The 16,940-nt window shown below is 41.0% G+C and overlaps 1 protein-coding gene across 4 annotated transcripts; it reads left to right on the top strand.

Moving 5' to 3' along the window:
• Positions 1-1,530: 1,530 nt before the first annotated feature.
• LOC117949556 (S-adenosylhomocysteine hydrolase-like protein 1) lies at positions 1,531-10,731 on the top strand. Of its 4 annotated transcripts, none has more exons than XM_034879911.1 (17): positions 1,532-1,887; positions 4,537-4,648; positions 5,112-5,246; positions 5,398-5,498; positions 5,683-5,785; positions 5,882-5,976; positions 6,878-6,984; positions 7,073-7,189; positions 7,277-7,340; positions 7,453-7,541; positions 7,666-7,736; positions 7,820-7,914; positions 8,027-8,125; positions 9,868-9,936; positions 10,088-10,166; positions 10,270-10,390; positions 10,469-10,731. In XM_034879911.1, the coding sequence occupies exons 1-17, from the start codon at positions 1,612-1,614 to the stop codon at positions 10,473-10,475; spliced, it is 1,740 nt and encodes a 579-aa protein (XP_034735802.1). In that variant the 5' UTR covers positions 1,532-1,611; the 3' UTR covers positions 10,476-10,731. The 4 variants fall into 4 exon arrangements, with proteins under 4 accessions (XP_034735804.1, XP_034735802.1, XP_034735805.1 ...); XM_034879914.1 differs by lacking the exon at positions 1,532-1,887 and adding an exon at positions 3,091-3,219; XM_034879913.1 differs by lacking the exon at positions 10,469-10,731 and having other exon boundaries at positions 1,531-1,887; positions 10,270-10,394.
• The last annotated feature ends 6,209 nt before the right edge of the window (positions 10,732-16,940 follow it).

The following is a 16,940-nucleotide window of genomic DNA, read 5'->3' as shown; positions in this document are numbered from 1 at the left end:
TAGTTAGAAGAAGAAGCAAGCACAGCATACAATAGTCATTTGTTTGTTGCCAGTTGCTACTTACCCAAGCTATGCTATTTTTCTACTTTTCTGACTGACTCTCTAATACTTTTGTCTCTTATATAACTCTATCCTTAAGAATAAAGACATTTCACAGCAAAGTGAGCAAATGGGTCTACCAGTGAACAATTCACCAGTCACTTACTGGTACATTTTTTAGAGCCCTCCTAATATAACCCCAGAGTCGGAAAACCCTGCATTGAACAGAAACGGGGAACAGAACAGAGAAAGAGAGAGAGAGAGGACTGGATACTATTAACTCCCCCTCACAATGTTCCTCCCTCTGGACTGAGTGTTGTAAACCTCTCCTGGTTCGTGTCAGACACAGAAACAGAACAGCCAAATCAAACTAAAATCCCCCAAAGTCTTCACACAGAGGGGAAAAAAGACAGAAGGTTTATTTGTCTTAGCTGTGGGAAAACCCACTCTGGACAGCTGTGGAACTGTTCCTCCCTCTGGTGGGACAAACACCATGTCTCCTGCTGAAGGCTCACTGGCAGAAACCTAAAAACCAGATTAACAATTCTGACTAATATAGTGTGTCCCTCTTGTCTGTCAGCCTGGGGACAGACATGAAAAGGGAGGTGGTCTGGCCCCGAGGGGTCACATTAAAGTCCACCACATTATTGCTGGTGGACTTTAATGTAACCCCGTAACCCTCTGCATTGCACTTATGTCTCTGTGCTCATTGCGATTTGAGCCAATGTTATCAAAGACAACACAAAAACAAGAAGCAGCTCTGCAAGTCTAGATCCCTGAGGTCTTGTGTATGAGTTATTCTCCATTAACGGTCTGACCTTTTAGAACAAAAGACTGCATGAGGGCATTTCAGTCAGGAGATACTTTGTTGCAGAAATGCAAAGGTTTATTGTACATGTACATAATAAAAAATGTACATAATCTTTGGGGACTAGACTCCATCGTTAAAAATATTTTGAAGGGGTAGAGAAGTCAGACATGTTCCCCCCGATGGAGCCTAAACACTGGTGATAGTGGAGAAGGAACCAAACAAAGGAGCTGTCTGCCGGAAAGGAACTCAGGTTGCCGCGGTTGACGATGCCTGGGGGTGGAAGGGGAGGAGGAGGGTTACATGTTGCCTGAAAAGACAGCCGATAGCAAGGAAAGACGATATTTGAAGCAGGATGTCACGTTGTGATTGGATCATGAATTTTCTGGCCAATTCTGGTTGGTTTACTGAAAAGTGAATGCCTTTTAACAGCTGAATTGTTTTAGGGAGAGACAATGGTGACTGAAGTTTAATTTGAAGTCTTCCTGAAAGAATTCTACCTACATTGCACTTTTAAATTAGTGAGTTACATTTTAAGGTTACATTTTCCTCTGAGCAGTGCTCACATAAGTGTTTCTATGTACACACTGCATCCAGGACATAGATCTACCTTTGGTCAAAGTAACTCAGAACTGCTTCTGTTTAGTAAACAGAAGCCTTGCAGGGGGAAATATCAGATATATGTGGGCAGGGTATGCCTGAGCCGTCACCAGGTCTGTTGTTGGATCACCTGAGCAGGAATCCAATTCACTTCATTACTTGCCATGGAAGAGGAAAGGGACCAGACTGGAACCTCCTGGAGGAACCTGCCACAATCTGATGAATATCCTAAACCACGTTTGGAGGACGGAGCTGTGCTGAATGGAGAGGCGAAGAACAAAACCACCAAACATGAGCCAGTAAAATGCAACCTCAACCTGTTGCAAATGCTAAAGGCCGCAGAGAGCAGGAGCCCACCTCAATGTCAGGGCAGATATAGGGCAGAGGAGTCTGGGTATGGGACAAGAGAGCTGGTGACTGAAGCTCTGAAGACTGGCACGGTGAGCAAGGAAACTGCTTCACTTCCTGACTTTGACTGACTTGTTTGTGAGGGCTGTCTAGATCAAGACTTGTATATTGTGTGGTACGTGCATTTGTTAAGGTACTCCACAGGAAGCCGGTGAATCTGCACACACTCAGGCCGTTAATGGTTTTAGTCATGTGCCGGCCTCTATGAATGTTTAACCAGCACTCGCGCAAACATATTTCACTCATTTTGTCACTTTTAAAAGACAGAGCAGACTTAAAAGGGATGTGTGCCGATTTGTTTACAGGTCTTGGGGCATACTGCTGCATTTCTAGGGGGAGCTGTGTGAAATATGATAAATTGGCTCAAATGATGTCAGCTTCAGCTTGGAGTTTAAGATTATGAGTGTAAAAATTAAAAGAAATCTGGAGGTGTGGAGTTGGAAGGAAGTGAGATTACCAGATCTCGGTTGCCCACACCTCATCTATGCTGCTTGGTACCTTAACCACTACTAGCACAAGAGACCCAACCACCTGACCATTGCATTGTGAGTAATTTAGACACCATGCATTGAATGTCCACATCATAAAAAATCCACAGATGATTTTCTCTCTCCCTTTCCCTGTCTTCCGCTGTCCTAGGAAAGAAATTCAAAAAAACCTTAGAAACACAATAAAATAAATAAATCTCAAGACCAATTATGACATTATGAAGGTGTTTTTTCTCTCTGACTTTACGAATCTCCTTTAGAATCACAGAACACTTTGTCCAACTGTTTTTACAGACTGTGATGTTCTTTCCATGACACGTAAGCTGATCAGCATGTGTAAAATCAGTGAAACGCCCCTTTAGTCACACTGCAGAGCTGCAGAGAAAACAACGACTTATACAGTGTTCTATCTCTCTCCGACGAGCAAGCTCTGTCATGAATGTATGTTCATGTACATGTATGTAAATCACTTTGCTGTTTATTTAATGTACAGTATGAGAGCAAAGTCCACTTTACTGTGCATATTAGAACTCATCTGTGGCCTCATCACTTTCCTGAGCTTCTGTTTCCTTACAACTCTCTTACTTATCTTCATTTCTAACCTGTTCTGCTACATGAGTTCCTGTCTGTAAGCCTCACAAAGACTCTCTGCCTTCCTCACCCATCACCTTGGCCTGTTGGGGCGAAGGTGTGGCATAAAGCGTCACTCTGCATGTGAACTCTTTAATCAGTTTAACAGCATCAACTTGCAGCACTGCATGGTGGAAGTACAGTGGTCAGTGTGAGAGCAGCTCTGCCAGAATGAAGAAAGTGTACAGTGTTTTGAACATAACTAAAGCTAAGGACCAGACGGCAGTACAGTCCATCTGCATAAAGGTATCATTGTTTTTGTTTTAGAAGCGCTATTAATCTCTACATTTGAATTGTTCTTTAGAGGACAGTGAGTCAAGTCTTTATATTGAATTAGTAACCATTACGTTGTTTCAATTGGAGTACTTGAATACTTGTTTAAAATTACAATTCATACCTGTTTTTCTAACTACTACAACTGTGAATTTTCTTGGGTTTTATTGATTGAAAAAAGATAATTAGAAATTCAGAGGTTTTCAGGTTTCAAATGAATGCACAAATGGTTTCCCCAAGCATACAAGACCTGCAGCCACTTTAATTATTAGCTTTGTGGCTGTCATTGTACTTTAATAGGAGCTGGCTTGTATTCAAAGCCATTTTGTAAGAGATTGTTTTGTGATCATTAAGTGAGCTTTCACATTGCCACAGCTCAATGTCTTTTGTCTTTTGTTAAAGATTAAGCAGCTGCTTCAGTAAGTGCAAGCTGTATTCAAGAGATTGTTTTCAAGTGATCTCACTTAAACAAAAATAGAGCTGCATTTTAGGCCAGTCTAAGCTCAGGACCAAGTCAGCAAAGTGGATCAAGATTTTACTTTTACCCTTTATCAACTAATCAAAGTGGAATGTTTTAAATCTGGAAGAGTATGAAAAAAACTAAATATTGTTGATTTGTGTGAAATGTGATGTTTAAGAAAAACACAAGCTGGCATGGCAGCTCAAGTTGAATTGTTCCTAACAAGGATTTGATGAATCGCATTGTAGCAGCATCCCAGAAAAGATGCCTCTCTTAATCCTGACGCCTATCTTCAATTCAGCTGTGATGAATGCCATTGGTCATGAGTAAAAGACTTGTCAGTTGAACATGGAGACTTTTGTGAGAACCACATGGAAACACACCTTAACTGGATTACTTTTATTTCCCTCTTACTTTTGGAGCAGTTGCTTGACACACAATATAGGAAATGGATACATTGTATATACTGTACATGTTTAATGTTTACTTTTGGAGGTGGGCCCAGTGGGTCAGGCAAGCAGCCAGGGAGTGGACGTTGCCAAGTGGGACTCCTGTGGAAGCAGACCAGTCTTGAAAAAGTCCAACTGGATAGTTAGATAGCAGCAGATGCATGGAGGAGTAAGGAGAAGACAATGAGATTTGTGCTGGTGTAGGCTGTGGGCAGAGAGGTGGTACTTTACAATAAAATGTGCTGTGAAGGGTGGTGCCAATGTGTAATGTTGGCTATCATGACTACATCAGGTCTGTATGTTTCACGCATGAAGTTCATCAGACTTTGTGGTTGACTTTCTTTTATTTTGTCAGTTTGTGTCTCTTTTTTGACTCCACAGCAAATACAGTTCCCTGAACAGAAGCCAAATTTCAACAAACATTTCGCCAACACCAGTCGTCACTCTCCGGCTGATTCCATCTCACAGTTGTCTCTGGATAGCTACAGTTCAGGTACGGAAACTTGAAAAAACAACATACTCTTAAGTCTGATCACAGTCTTTGATGCATGAACTGAGCTGGTTCGGATCCCATCAGCACGGGAACTACAGGCCCCCGAGGATTAGCCTCAGTGCTTTCTCCTTCAGCTAAACCTTAATTAAAAGGAAACGTCTTCTGAAGAAGCATGTCTCTTTGATTTGGTCCAAATCATCTCACTCTGAGTCTTTTTGGAACGTATCAATCACTGCCACAGTTCATACAGACTTCAAAGGCTAACCAAAGAAAAGTCTCACCCAGCTAGAGTCTGACTCAAAACACAAGGCTGGCAGAGATAAATCCTAAATGTAAAGCTTTCCAACAAATCGTGTGTTTCTGTATTACTCTTATTATATTATACTTCACTAAGTTTGGTTTTGGACATTACACAATATCAGCTGATTGCGTTTCTACAACGTGCCTTACTCCTGTGTGGCAGTGTGCAGTGACAGTAAGGATAAATCCTCTCCCAGAGACAAGCATCAGAAGACATCCAAAGGCTTTTCTGACTTTTGCATCAAAAACATGAAACAGGCTGAATTTGGACGCAGAGAAATAGAAACCGCACAGCAAGGTAAAGAGGAAGAGTTGTCCTCACAAGTGATGATGACAAAATGAATATCATTGTTGTAGCACCCATTCAAGAAGCGACACACAACAAGAAGAGAATGTAAAGCCATAAATAAATGAAATGTGTCTATTCTCAAATTGAATGTGATATTTAGAAATGCCAGCACTGATGGTCCTGAGGAAAAGTGCATGTGGGGAGAAACCTCTTGCTGGTGCCAAAGTGGTGGGCTGCACACACATCACTGCACCGACAGCGGTCAGTCACACACACACACACACACACACACACACACACACACACACACACACACACACACAGAGTTTTACTGTGTTTAACACACCCTGGTTGTGGCTGATTATTTGGCATTATTCTTCTCTTATCTGCATTAGAAATGATGAAATTATTTTAAGAAAAGACTTGTTTTGTTGTTCTCTTGCAGGTGTTGATTGAGACTCTGTCTGTGTTGGGGGCTCAGTGTCGCTGGGCGGCCTGTAACATCTTCTCCACTCAAAACGCTGTGGCTGCTGCTCTGGCTGAAAGAGGTACGCCAGTCTGTGCATCCTACCTCTCCAGCTCACCAACCTGGCTCATCTGGTTTGCTTTTAATAATTATATATCACTGATGATCTTTATCTCAGGAACCTCAGTGTTTGCGTGGAGAGGAGAATCAGAGGAAGACTTCTGGTGGTGTATTGACCGATGTGTCGGTGCTGAGACCTGGCAGCCCAACATGGTACTGTGATCAAACGGAAAGGACAGTTCGCAAGATTTATTTTAAGATTGATTGTGCAAAGTTTGGAGAAATAAAACTTTAGTTCGCCACAGTGATACCAGGTTTGGTGGCTTTTAACTATCAAATCAACGTTTTCTTAAGAAACTAAAGGTTCTTTTACTTCAAAAATGCAGTCACACTTTTCTCAGTTTTGGTTCTTTTGGTATTTAAGGTATATTAAGTTATTTTGCTATCATTTAGCTTACTTTACTTTTCCGAGTGTACACAGTCTGCTTCATTAGTGCATATTGGACAAAAACAGTTTTTCAATTTCTCCACAGACAAGTACATAAATATAACTTGACATGTAGCAAAATAACATCAAAACTCAATGGCAAGGTTTCTTTCTCAATATAGTATAAAAAATATCCTGTTCATATTAAAGGTTAAACATTTTGATATTAATAAACATCCATGCATTCAAGCCATTGCCAAATGAGTTGCTACAAAGCTAATTAAGACTATCAGCTCCACACAACTCTCTCTGTATTTCTCAGTGTAGCTCTGTTCAGAAGATTGTGGCGTCCAGTGATGATGGTTACTTCCTCTGAAAAGTTTGTCATGATTTCTTTTAATCCTCTGTGTCCTCCTTGGCTATTTGCAACTGTATAAAGGAGGGGTGGTGGCACGTGCGCGATCACGTAAGTTTTGTTGTAATAATTAGAATTCCTCATGGGGGACACGGAACCTATGCACCATAGATTTAAATTTTGTGTGGATGTCATTGAACACACTGAGCTGAACTACAGTGTACATCTTCTAAAGTCACCTTACTGAATTTGCACGGATAAGTTCAAATAAAATTTGACTTTTTATTTGGGTGAACTGTGCCTGACTGAGAGTTTAGCTTGTTTTTACACAGATTCTGGATGATGGAGGAGACCTGACCCACTGGATCTATAAGAAGCACCCAGGCCTGTTCAAGAAGATCGTAGGCATCGTAGAGGAAAGTGTGACAGGCATCTATCGGTTAGGTTCACACAAAACACATGACATTCTGACACGTTCACAAAGCCCTTCTCCACTTCACACATGTGCCTTTCCACCTGTGTTTCAGGTTATACCAGCTGTCAAAGGCAGGCAAGCTGTGTGTCCCGGCCATGAACGTTAACGACTCGGTGACCAAGCAAAAATTTGAAAACCTTTACTGCTGCAAGGAGTCTATACTGGAGGGGTAATGAGTCATGTTTTGATTGTAAACAGGTAAAACCACAGGTACAGTACAGAGCAACAGAGTAACTGTGTTGAACTCTTCTGTCAGGTTGAAGAGAACCACTGACATCATGTTTGGAGGAAAACAAGTGGTGGTGTGCGGCTTTGGGGAGGTCAGTGAAAAAATAAGAACGTTCCCAGTGCTGCTGGGAATGTGACATACATTTATGTCACATGCATGTGACTTACATTTAAGCAGCTCTACCAACCTTTTTTTCTCTCTAGGTTGGCAAAGGTTGCTGTGCTGCCCTGAAAGCATTGGGTGCTGTTGTATATGTGACAGAAGTGGATCCCATTTGTGCTGTTCAGGCCTGGTATGAATGGAGGAATCTTTTAGCAGCACTGTGTGAAGTGTTTCACTCTGTTCAATGTGACAGCGTAGCAGAACATCATGAAAAATGTACTTGTGTGTGACCCCCTTTTTTGCCCTTCTCCAAGCATGGATGGCTTCAGAGTGATTAAACTGAGTGAAGTGGTCGGACAGGCAGACATGGTCATCACCTGCACAGGTAAGTAACTGCTGTTCTCTACAAAGTCATTTTAACTCTTATCAAGAATATCACTACAGTTCCAGTTTGCTGTTTTTCTGCAGGCAATAAAAACGTGGTAGAGAGGGAACATCTGGATAGAATGAAGAGCGGCTGCATAGTCTGCAACATGGGACACTGCAGCACTGAGATAGATTTGGTATGAACAGTCTGTTTTTTTTATTCTGCGTGTGTGTGTGTTTGTGTGTGTGTGTGTGTCTGTGTGTAAACCTATATTTACTTAGGTTTTGTGTGTGATTCTTCCTTCTCAGTTGAGTCTGCGGACTGCAGAGCTGAGGTGGGAGCATGTGAGGCCTAAGGTGGATCATGTTATCTGGCCTGATGGCAAGAGAATCATCCTGCTGGCCGAGGTGATGATACTGTTGTTAGTTTTATATACCAGCACTGTGGGATAATGTAAAGTAAAGTCCCACAGTGTGCTATGAACGAGGGTCTTCCACCTTGAACAGTGTCATTAATTCCAGCAAGAGCATTGCTGCCGTACGGACTGGCATCCTGCACATTATCTTGTTTATTACTCAGCCATTACATCATGTTTAGCTGAAGCATTTAGCCAAAAAATATGTTGATTTCAAGTGAAAGTTACAGTGGCTATTTTGAATGCTTACAGCTATGGTGATACATTGTAGCTAGAAGGACTTTTTATCACTTTACTTATCTCACATAGCATTAAGCTTCTATATTAGCCAGCATCAACCATAGCCCAATGTCTTAGAATGAAACATCGGTTTATAAAAACGGAGGAAAGGCACATTCACAGAGCCTTTTCTACATTACTACACTTATGCTGATTGTGGCTCTCCAGATTTATTTGAATTGAGTTAAAAGTGGACTTGAGTATGATGCTGTGTTGCAACATCCTTCAAGAAAAGCTTTGCAGTTGGACACATGAGTAAGCTATGAGCTTCGGCATGGTTTCAGCACAATTTCATTATTGTCTCAAATTGTATGCATCCCTCCTTGATTCAACAAACCACGTTCCGGGCTTTTTGACAGTGCATTCAGGGGCAGGCAGCTAGCAAATCAAGGAGCAATGCTTACAATTTGAGACAAAAATGAATGTGCGCTGAAACCATGAGGGAACTAGTAGAGTTTGCACTAGAGATAGGAAATATAGTGGTCATTTCAGTGAAAGAAATTGATTCCCCTTTTTGCTGGGGACACCTTGGAACACCCTCAAGGAAAACTGGGGTCCCCAGACTCCAGTTTGGGAACCACTGCATCAGAACACAATCCCGCTCTTGGCAACCTACCAACCAGGGCAGGCTGAAGTTAAGTTACTACAGAATGCCACAAAGCTCTGTAGCTCTCTGCTACAAGCTGATGCAAGCATGCACTTGCGAAACTGGAACAGGATACAAGTGAAGAAAGGAAATGGAAAGGAAACGCTGCAGTTTCAGCAGAAATGTTGATTAATGTGCATTGCCCTAATCAAAAAAACAAAAGAAAACCAGCCTTCAAAAATTCAATTCTCTGGGATATGTTGTGATCTTTGGGGATTACAGTTTTTGCTGATTGCTCACACACTGAAATCAAAAGTATTACACAACTATCAAAACCTTACACTCAAGGAGCAAAACATTGGCCCAGATGTGCACCACTATAAGCACAGAAGTAAATCATGATGTCACTCATGATGTCACTTCCTTGAAATTCCAAAACACTGTATGTCAAAGGACCACAACTGTGAGCCAATCTGTAAACATAGCCATCAGGTGCACAAACACATGATTGGTTAATTGTAGACGCACCAATCAGGTTTAAGCACTACAAAAATGCAGCAGGTAAGTCTAGTAGTTTCTTGACCTGCCCAGAATTTAAAAAGCTTCAGGATGCTGTCTTTGTCACATTAGAAGTGAGTTTTACAGCAGTGTTTCCAGTGCAGTCCTACAGCTATACTATTTAGAAATGAAAGGCTCAGATTTACCAGATCATTGTTGAAGTATGCAGCTCTTAAGGGATGCTTAAGGACTATTTTACATAATTATTTGAGATAAAAAAATAAAAAAAAAACTTTCAAGAAATATTTAGGTAGTCAGAAGTAGCTGCAGTCATTTCACAGTGTGTCATTTCAGTTTTTAATTTTTCTCAGGGCCGTTTGCTGAATCTGAGCTGCTCCACAGTGCCCTTATTTATCCTCTCCATCACCCCTACAACTCAGGTACGATCATTTGTTTTATGTTATTTACTTCAGAAATGTATTCAGCAAAATATTGGAAGCCGTGATGTGTTAATATTCTCTAAACGTGTTACAGAGGACATTTCTGTAGCTCTGTCATGTTGAGGCTGTAGTTGTGTTTGTTGCATGTCAGGCTCTGGCTCTCATAGAGCTTTACAGGGCTCCAGAAGGACGTTACAAACAGGACGTCTACCTGCTGCCAAAGAAGACGGGCAAGTCCTCAGCTTTAAAATTCCAAAACAGTTATCACCTTTTCTGCTTTTTCATATTTATTTTATCCAAACATGATAAAGCCTTCTAATCTTATGATTTCAGATGAATACGTGGCCAGTCTTCACCTGCAGACGTTTGACGCTCACCTCACAGAGTTGACAGATGAACAGGCCCAGTACCTGGGCATCAGCAAACACGGACCCTTCAAACCCAACAACTACAGGTGAGGACAAGTACACTTTTCTTACACAAAATAAACACACGACTTATTGTATTCAAGCAAAATAAATTTTCTTAATAGGTATTAACCATCTGGACATAAAGCTGAAGCAGAAATTCTTCAGATGTTCTGTTGTGGATTTGATGTTGAAAACCACCCTCACAGTCCTGCAAAAAGAGCACTGTCGCCCTCTACAGTCTCAAGCGTACCCACACTCAATATTGTTTAGAGACAGTTAACTTTTACTTATTCACTGGTTTTTCTGAGTACTCATTTGTGTCTGTTTTGTGTGATACACTTTCCTGGTCATACATGTTCATAGTAAATGCTTAACTGAATATAAAAGAGTATAAAATCTGCTGATTTATCAGTGAGGGAACACATTTTAATAGTTTCATGTCTCATTCTCTATAATCCTGATTTATCTAACATTACCACATTTACCTTTCCTTCATGAAAGGAATGCTAAAGTAGATGTATTTTCATTCAGAGACAATTGTGGTGAAGCATTCATAAGATATATAAATAAAAAGAACAGATTTCCATGCTTCTCTTTTTCTTGTTGATGTTAAAACAGCATGAACACTATTTTATTTAATGTCTGCGATCACATCTGTGCTCATACAACCCCCACACATACGGGTGTCCCTATGTCTGGTTATCACAGTTTTTGCCCATTGCTTACACACTAAAAATTAATTCTCAATACCTGAACTTCTTGTAGCTAACCTTAAAAACAGTATAACTATAGCTTAAACACATTGTAAACTTTGCAATTCTGTAACACACTTATCGCGAAACACTACACACCTTTTCTTACATTAGACAAAACTGGCAATTGTAGGCACTTACTTACAAACCTGAAAACCAATCGGTCTGAGCCTCAGGTAAGCAATTTTGAGAACTTTGCAAGCATGGAGGCTATGACAGTCAGAATAAGAGGATGACAAAGAGAGAGAAGTTGGACGAGGACAAAGGCAATCGAGGACCAGTGCAAAGACGTGCATCAGATGACATCAGGGCTACTCTGGTGGACCATGTGATAAATCATGGCCTGTCCATGAGGGAGGCTGGGTAAAGAGTCCACCCTAACCCCAGTCGCTACACAGTAGCATCGATAAGGACATTCCAACTGGAGAACAGGTATATCTTCAAGTTTGAAGCATTAAGAACTGCAACTGAAACTACATATAGCACCATCAAGATCAAACTTTTGCACCAAATGGCACACATGTCATTAATATTACCATATTTCTTTTTTTTTTACCAAACTAGTCATTGCAACATATGCACAGAAGATAAGTTTACATTGGATTGAACAAAAATAAGCTCACAAAAAACAGTCAACGGAAAAAGAAAATTGCAGAAAAAATATATTAGGCAGCATCTTGCTGCACAGCTGGGTCTTCCATTCTTGTAAGAGGAAACAAAAAAAAAAGGCAGCGCTCACCTGTGGTCTTTTCCTAGTGCTTACTTCCTAATTGAAGTGGTAACAATTAACCATTGAGGTGTCTGGCCAGGTGGAACACATATCGGCCAATTGGCAGCCTCATGTGGTGTTCTTTTGAATGGCAGCCATGTGACTTTATGTCAGATGGTTGTGTCTTAAACAGAGAACAGTGTTCAGTGCATTTGAAATGTGTATAAAGCAGAATATGTTCAAACTTGTGTGTCAGTTAAAATAATTATGATATGCATTTCATTATAGTGTGTTAGAAATTGGAAAAAACTGTAATATCTCAACCACCAAAAAGGAGAAGACAACAGTCAGTGTCCCACTAAAAGGAAAGGAGGGAGAACAGTCTGAGCCTGAAGGTCAGCTGCACCGCAGGTTGCTTGCTTCCTCACAGTTCATTGTCAACTTTACGCATCACTGGCAGTCCTCTAAGAGTCACCACCACAGACTAGGCTGGAAACATTTTAGCCTTTTAAAATCCAGCCACTGCCTTCAGAGTCTGAGCCTGACCCTGAACTGCACCGAAGACTGATGAAATTATAGCAAATAAATAAATATTCAGAGGGTTTTTTCACATTACAAAAGCTCTGGACATGTCATTTTGTTCCAGAGACCTTGTGAATTCTGCCATTCGCTGCAACTAATGTGATAGGAAAATGATATACACATTTGAATAAAGAAGTTTTTACTTTAATAGCATTGTATTGTTATAAAGTATTACTTTATAAATGTATGGTATTTTGTATTGTATGTGTGTATGGTACAGAGACTTTATTAGGCTACATGCTGTTTGTCTACATTTGTTACCAAATGTTAAATATGATTCATGGACAATGAAAAGAGTCATCCCTTTCAATGTTGCCATTAGACCTACTAAACTTGACCTCAACAAATCAGTTCTTTTCTCTCCATCGTAGGCCTCGTGAATCAATTAAACAACCACAAACACCAAAAAAATGATCATTGTTTCCACAAGGTTGAAGGCTGAATTGTAGCCTTTATTCTTTCACTGCCATAGGTATTGATAGTGATCATTATTTCAATTTAGTTTGTCTGTTTTCAAACCCTGTAATTTGTCCCTCTTTTCAGACGAAGCCTTTTAAAAAAGAGTTTGTGAGTGTCTGCCTGTTTTACTTTGTCATATGTGGCGTCCTCTGTCTCGTCAAAAACTAGGCTAATCATTACAACTCTTAGTTCCATTTGTATATTTTATGTCAGGCACTTGCAGTTATGAGGCCACTGCAAACAATATTTGTTTTAATTCAGTTATTTACTTGGTCAAATAAACCATATATTTTTCTTATTTATTTTAATTGATTTCAATTAGCTTTGGGGCAAAGTTATATTTTCAGACAAAATAATGTGACACTCACAGCAGCTTTACTTGCTGAATTAGCCTCCTAAAGTAGTTTTGGTTCTTGCTAGATGCTACCTAATCGACCGTGTTCCAAACAAATCCAGCCAGTCATATGGCAATCATTATCTGTTTTCCTCGATTGTTGCATCCTGTCTGTCTCTGATCGTGAAGTCCTATAAATACCCCCCTGTTCCTGGATTACTGTAATCCAGTGACTACCGGTGTTTTTGTGTGTACCAAGGAATGGCCTGGCTGAAGATCCTTAGAAAACTGTACACTGTGTGTCTTTAGGGCAGCAGAATAAAGTTCAGTCACCAATGCTGCAGGAGGGCAACAGTAGTGTGACTGCAACAAGTCTCCCATCCTCCTTCTTCCACTGTCTGATAACTGAAACATATTGTTTAACTATAAACTCAAACATTTTATTTTACAGCAGTTACCATAACTGGATCAGTCCACAAATAACTTATTAGTGTGGCGACAGTCCATCACCTTTCTGATGCATTTTATATCTTCTAAGTATTCTTCTACATGCTAAATAAATGGACAGTCACTGCGCTGTTGAGATTTGTGTAAAAAAAAAAACATTAAATTACCACAGTACAAAAAGACAGCTGAGACCATAGCAATTAAACAGCCATTAGTGCAAGAGATTAATGAGGAAATTCATTGACTTCCACACCCAATCTAATCGAATTACACTACTCATTCTCCTGTATTACTAGTGTCCCATAGTGTGTGTGTGTGTGTGTGTGTGTGTGTGTGTGTGTGTTAGAGCTGCTGATAATCCATTGGTTGGTGATGCCTCTGAGAATGGCAGATGGCCTGTGCAGCCTATATGCTGTTGCACCTGTGTACTCAGTTTAAAGGCCGTTTTAGCTACCAGGAAGTTGCGTGTGTCAGGATTCCGTGTGTGTGTGTGTGTGTGTGTGTGTGTGTGTATGTGTGTGTGTGTGTGTGTGTGTGTGTGTTTGCCTCCTTAGGGAGGGATTCTCCCTAAAGAGCTTTGATGCCTTCCCTGCATCACTACATGGTACTAATCACTAGTACCAGCTGTCAGCGTGTCGGCCTCCCTCCTTCCTCTCTGTGCGGCCGCTGGCACCACTTAACCTAACATCCTCTGCAGACAACCATAATGGACTCTCACGGCATTTATATGAAACATGATGAACACTTATCAGCCAATGATCGCTCTGGCTGCTCTGTCCCACCAAACGAACACAGACACTGAAATACCAGTGGTGGGTTTTGTCTTTGTTTGAATATACTGTCGGTTTCTCCATCTATCCCTCCTTTCTGTTTCCCCTCTGACCTCTATTTCTCTTTTTATTTTAATACTTTTATTATTCCTTAAAGTTTCCTAATATTTGGTAATTACACTAAAATCCCATACACTATATTATATACTTGCTGCAGTTAAGCTATTGTACTTATAAGGGAAATATTTCAATTTTAAAGGCTGTATTACATCAACAGACAGATTGCACATGTTTTAATGCATCATTTTATGCACACTTTAGTGTAATACTGCCAGATACATTTAGCGTATTTGGATACCTTGGCTTCTTCAATAAGATGTAAAATAAAGTTTGAGGGCCTTAGCCAGGATTTTAGAAATAATGAGGTCTAATGTACCTCTGCAGCACCTCATCTCAAACCTTTAATGACTGAACAGGATCAGGTTGCACCATAAGATAGCTAGCTGCTGCTGCTAACATCAACCATTGGGGATTTACTGCTACTACAGGCCTTCAGCTGCTGGTTTCACCGCCAAACACATGAACTCCATTGATTTATTGACCGGGGCAGTCAACCTGATGCTTAATGGCCTGTGTATGGATGTATGTGTTATGGCCCAATAGTTAAAAGAATCCTTTGGTTCATACCTTCAGTGTTTGAAGCCGAAGATTACACTTTGATGTCATGATCAGCTAAGTGTGGCCATGTCGACCCCGAGGGGACACCATGCATCTGGGGGAGGACAAAGCATTTATAACCTCTAGGGGTGTTTTCCAAACCAACTCACTTTCTGGACTTGAGTTGGATTTTTTTACGTGGCTTGTTCTGTGGTTGTTCTTCACTGAAATGGTGAACTTGCTGTGTCCTTGCGAAGTTTCTATGGTGTTCTGAGACTGCAAGAACGCTCAGGAGGGGAAGCTCAATTTGAACCCCTCACTGCTCCGCCTGCAGTCACTCACACACCCAACAACCCCGCCCTCGCTCTAAACCTGCCGCCCTTTTCTGATTAAAATGGAAGCTTTGATCTGTCTAAGACACAGTCCTAAACATGAAATAATCCTCCTCCTGTAATGAGTCCTGGGATGGTGGACGGCAGGTTAAAGCTCTCAGTCAGTTGTTGGCAAGTCTAGAACCACCGGTTCCTTCCAGCCCACCAGAGTGAGTTCTACCATTGCCAAACACCGTGGGAGAGGGCACCCGTCACAGCCACCAGATCTGAGCAACGATTCGAGTTCAGGTTACACAGGACAGCGTCTCAGAGATGGAGCATGAGCCTCCATGGTAACCAGTGATATCTGAGTCGATTAGATCCATAGTTTATTCCCCATCCTTCCTTCTCCTCTCTCTATGTTTCCCTCTCACAACAAAATATTTATGAACAGCTGAGTGTCTGTCTTGTCCTATATTGGCACTACACATGATTGCTCAAACAATGAGAAACAAAGCAAAAATGTGCTAGTGCCAAAATGGGCAAAGAAGATGAGCAATGCCACTTGGTTAGGATGACCTGTTTACTGGCATTTCAATTAAAGCAGATGGGCACATGGATGAAGGCAGTGTGGTTATGTCTCTACTCTGTTTATGGCCCTATGGTAAATCACTGATAGTAGGCTGTGACAGTGAATTCTACCAGTGCCATACACAGAACAGGAGGAAATATAAGTGTTGTCCCACATCAGTCTACACTGAATGGTCTTAAAACCTAACCATCTTCTCCTTCATATGTGAATCCTGACATCCTGTGTGCTGCTTCCTGCTCAGGTTAGATTTTCATGTCTGCCTGTAAAACGTCTGCCGACCTCTTGGAAGTTTGAAAAGTATTGTCTTCACAGTCCTGTGCAGAGTGGAAATAAACAGACAGTATCAGAATCAATGGCGTCCTTCACTCATCTCTGTTTCGTCCACCACACAGAATGGGGAGTAAATCCAGCTATGCCATCTGCTACTGGGACAGACAGGCCTGTGGTGGTGCTTGGTCACCCAGTTTCTGTAAAAAAAAAAAATCCTCACAGAAATTAGCGTGCATTTATATCCTTCTAAACGTTATTATAGGATTAGCTTTTCGGACATTTCAGGCTTCCACGATGAGATACCTCTTGATCCTGATGGAGGTCTGCTGCTCAGATTGATTTTAGCTGTAGGGAATGATGCGCTAAGTGATTTTTGAGATGCTCCAAATGGGTCCCAAAGCAGGGCTCATCTTCCCGTTTCCGGGAGAGATCAATAAGGTAAAAAGCTTGAGAGAGAGAGAGAGAGAGAGAGAGAGAGAGAGAGAGAGAGAGAGAGAGAGAGAGACAGAAACATAAACAAATCTCCTGAAGTTGCTGGTTTAGTTGCTCCTCATATACTGATAGAGCAATAAGAACAATATTACTCATCTCCTTCAAAAGAGTCAAGTCCCATCAAGGCTGCAGTGGAGGATAAAAACATTGTGTAATTACCTCTTCGCTTCCTGAAATCTTCACGTTATGAAATGAGGAGTAGTCTGAATTTCTTTTGCC

The sequence above is a fragment of the Etheostoma cragini genome, chromosome 8 (assembly GCF_013103735.1).
Source record: "Etheostoma cragini isolate CJK2018 chromosome 8, CSU_Ecrag_1.0, whole genome shotgun sequence".
Classification (NCBI taxonomy): domain Eukaryota; kingdom Metazoa; phylum Chordata; class Actinopteri; order Perciformes; family Percidae; genus Etheostoma; species Etheostoma cragini.
Note: the sequence above shows the minus strand (reverse complement) of the source record. Positions and strands in the feature narration are given on the sequence as shown.

Excerpts from the sequence above, each read along its gene's own strand:
- LOC117949556 (XM_034879911.1), top strand. The coding sequence starts at position 1,612 with ATGGAAGAGGAAAGGGACCAGACTGGAACCTCCTGGAGGAACCTGCCA. Across the intron at positions 6,985-7,072 it reads AGTGTGACAGGCATCTATCG|GTTATACCAGCTGTCAAAGG; the intron begins GTTAGGTTCACA and ends CCTGTGTTTCAG. Across the intron at positions 7,542-7,665 it reads ATTTGTGCTGTTCAGGCCTG|CATGGATGGCTTCAGAGTGA; the intron begins GTATGAATGGAG and ends CCCTTCTCCAAG.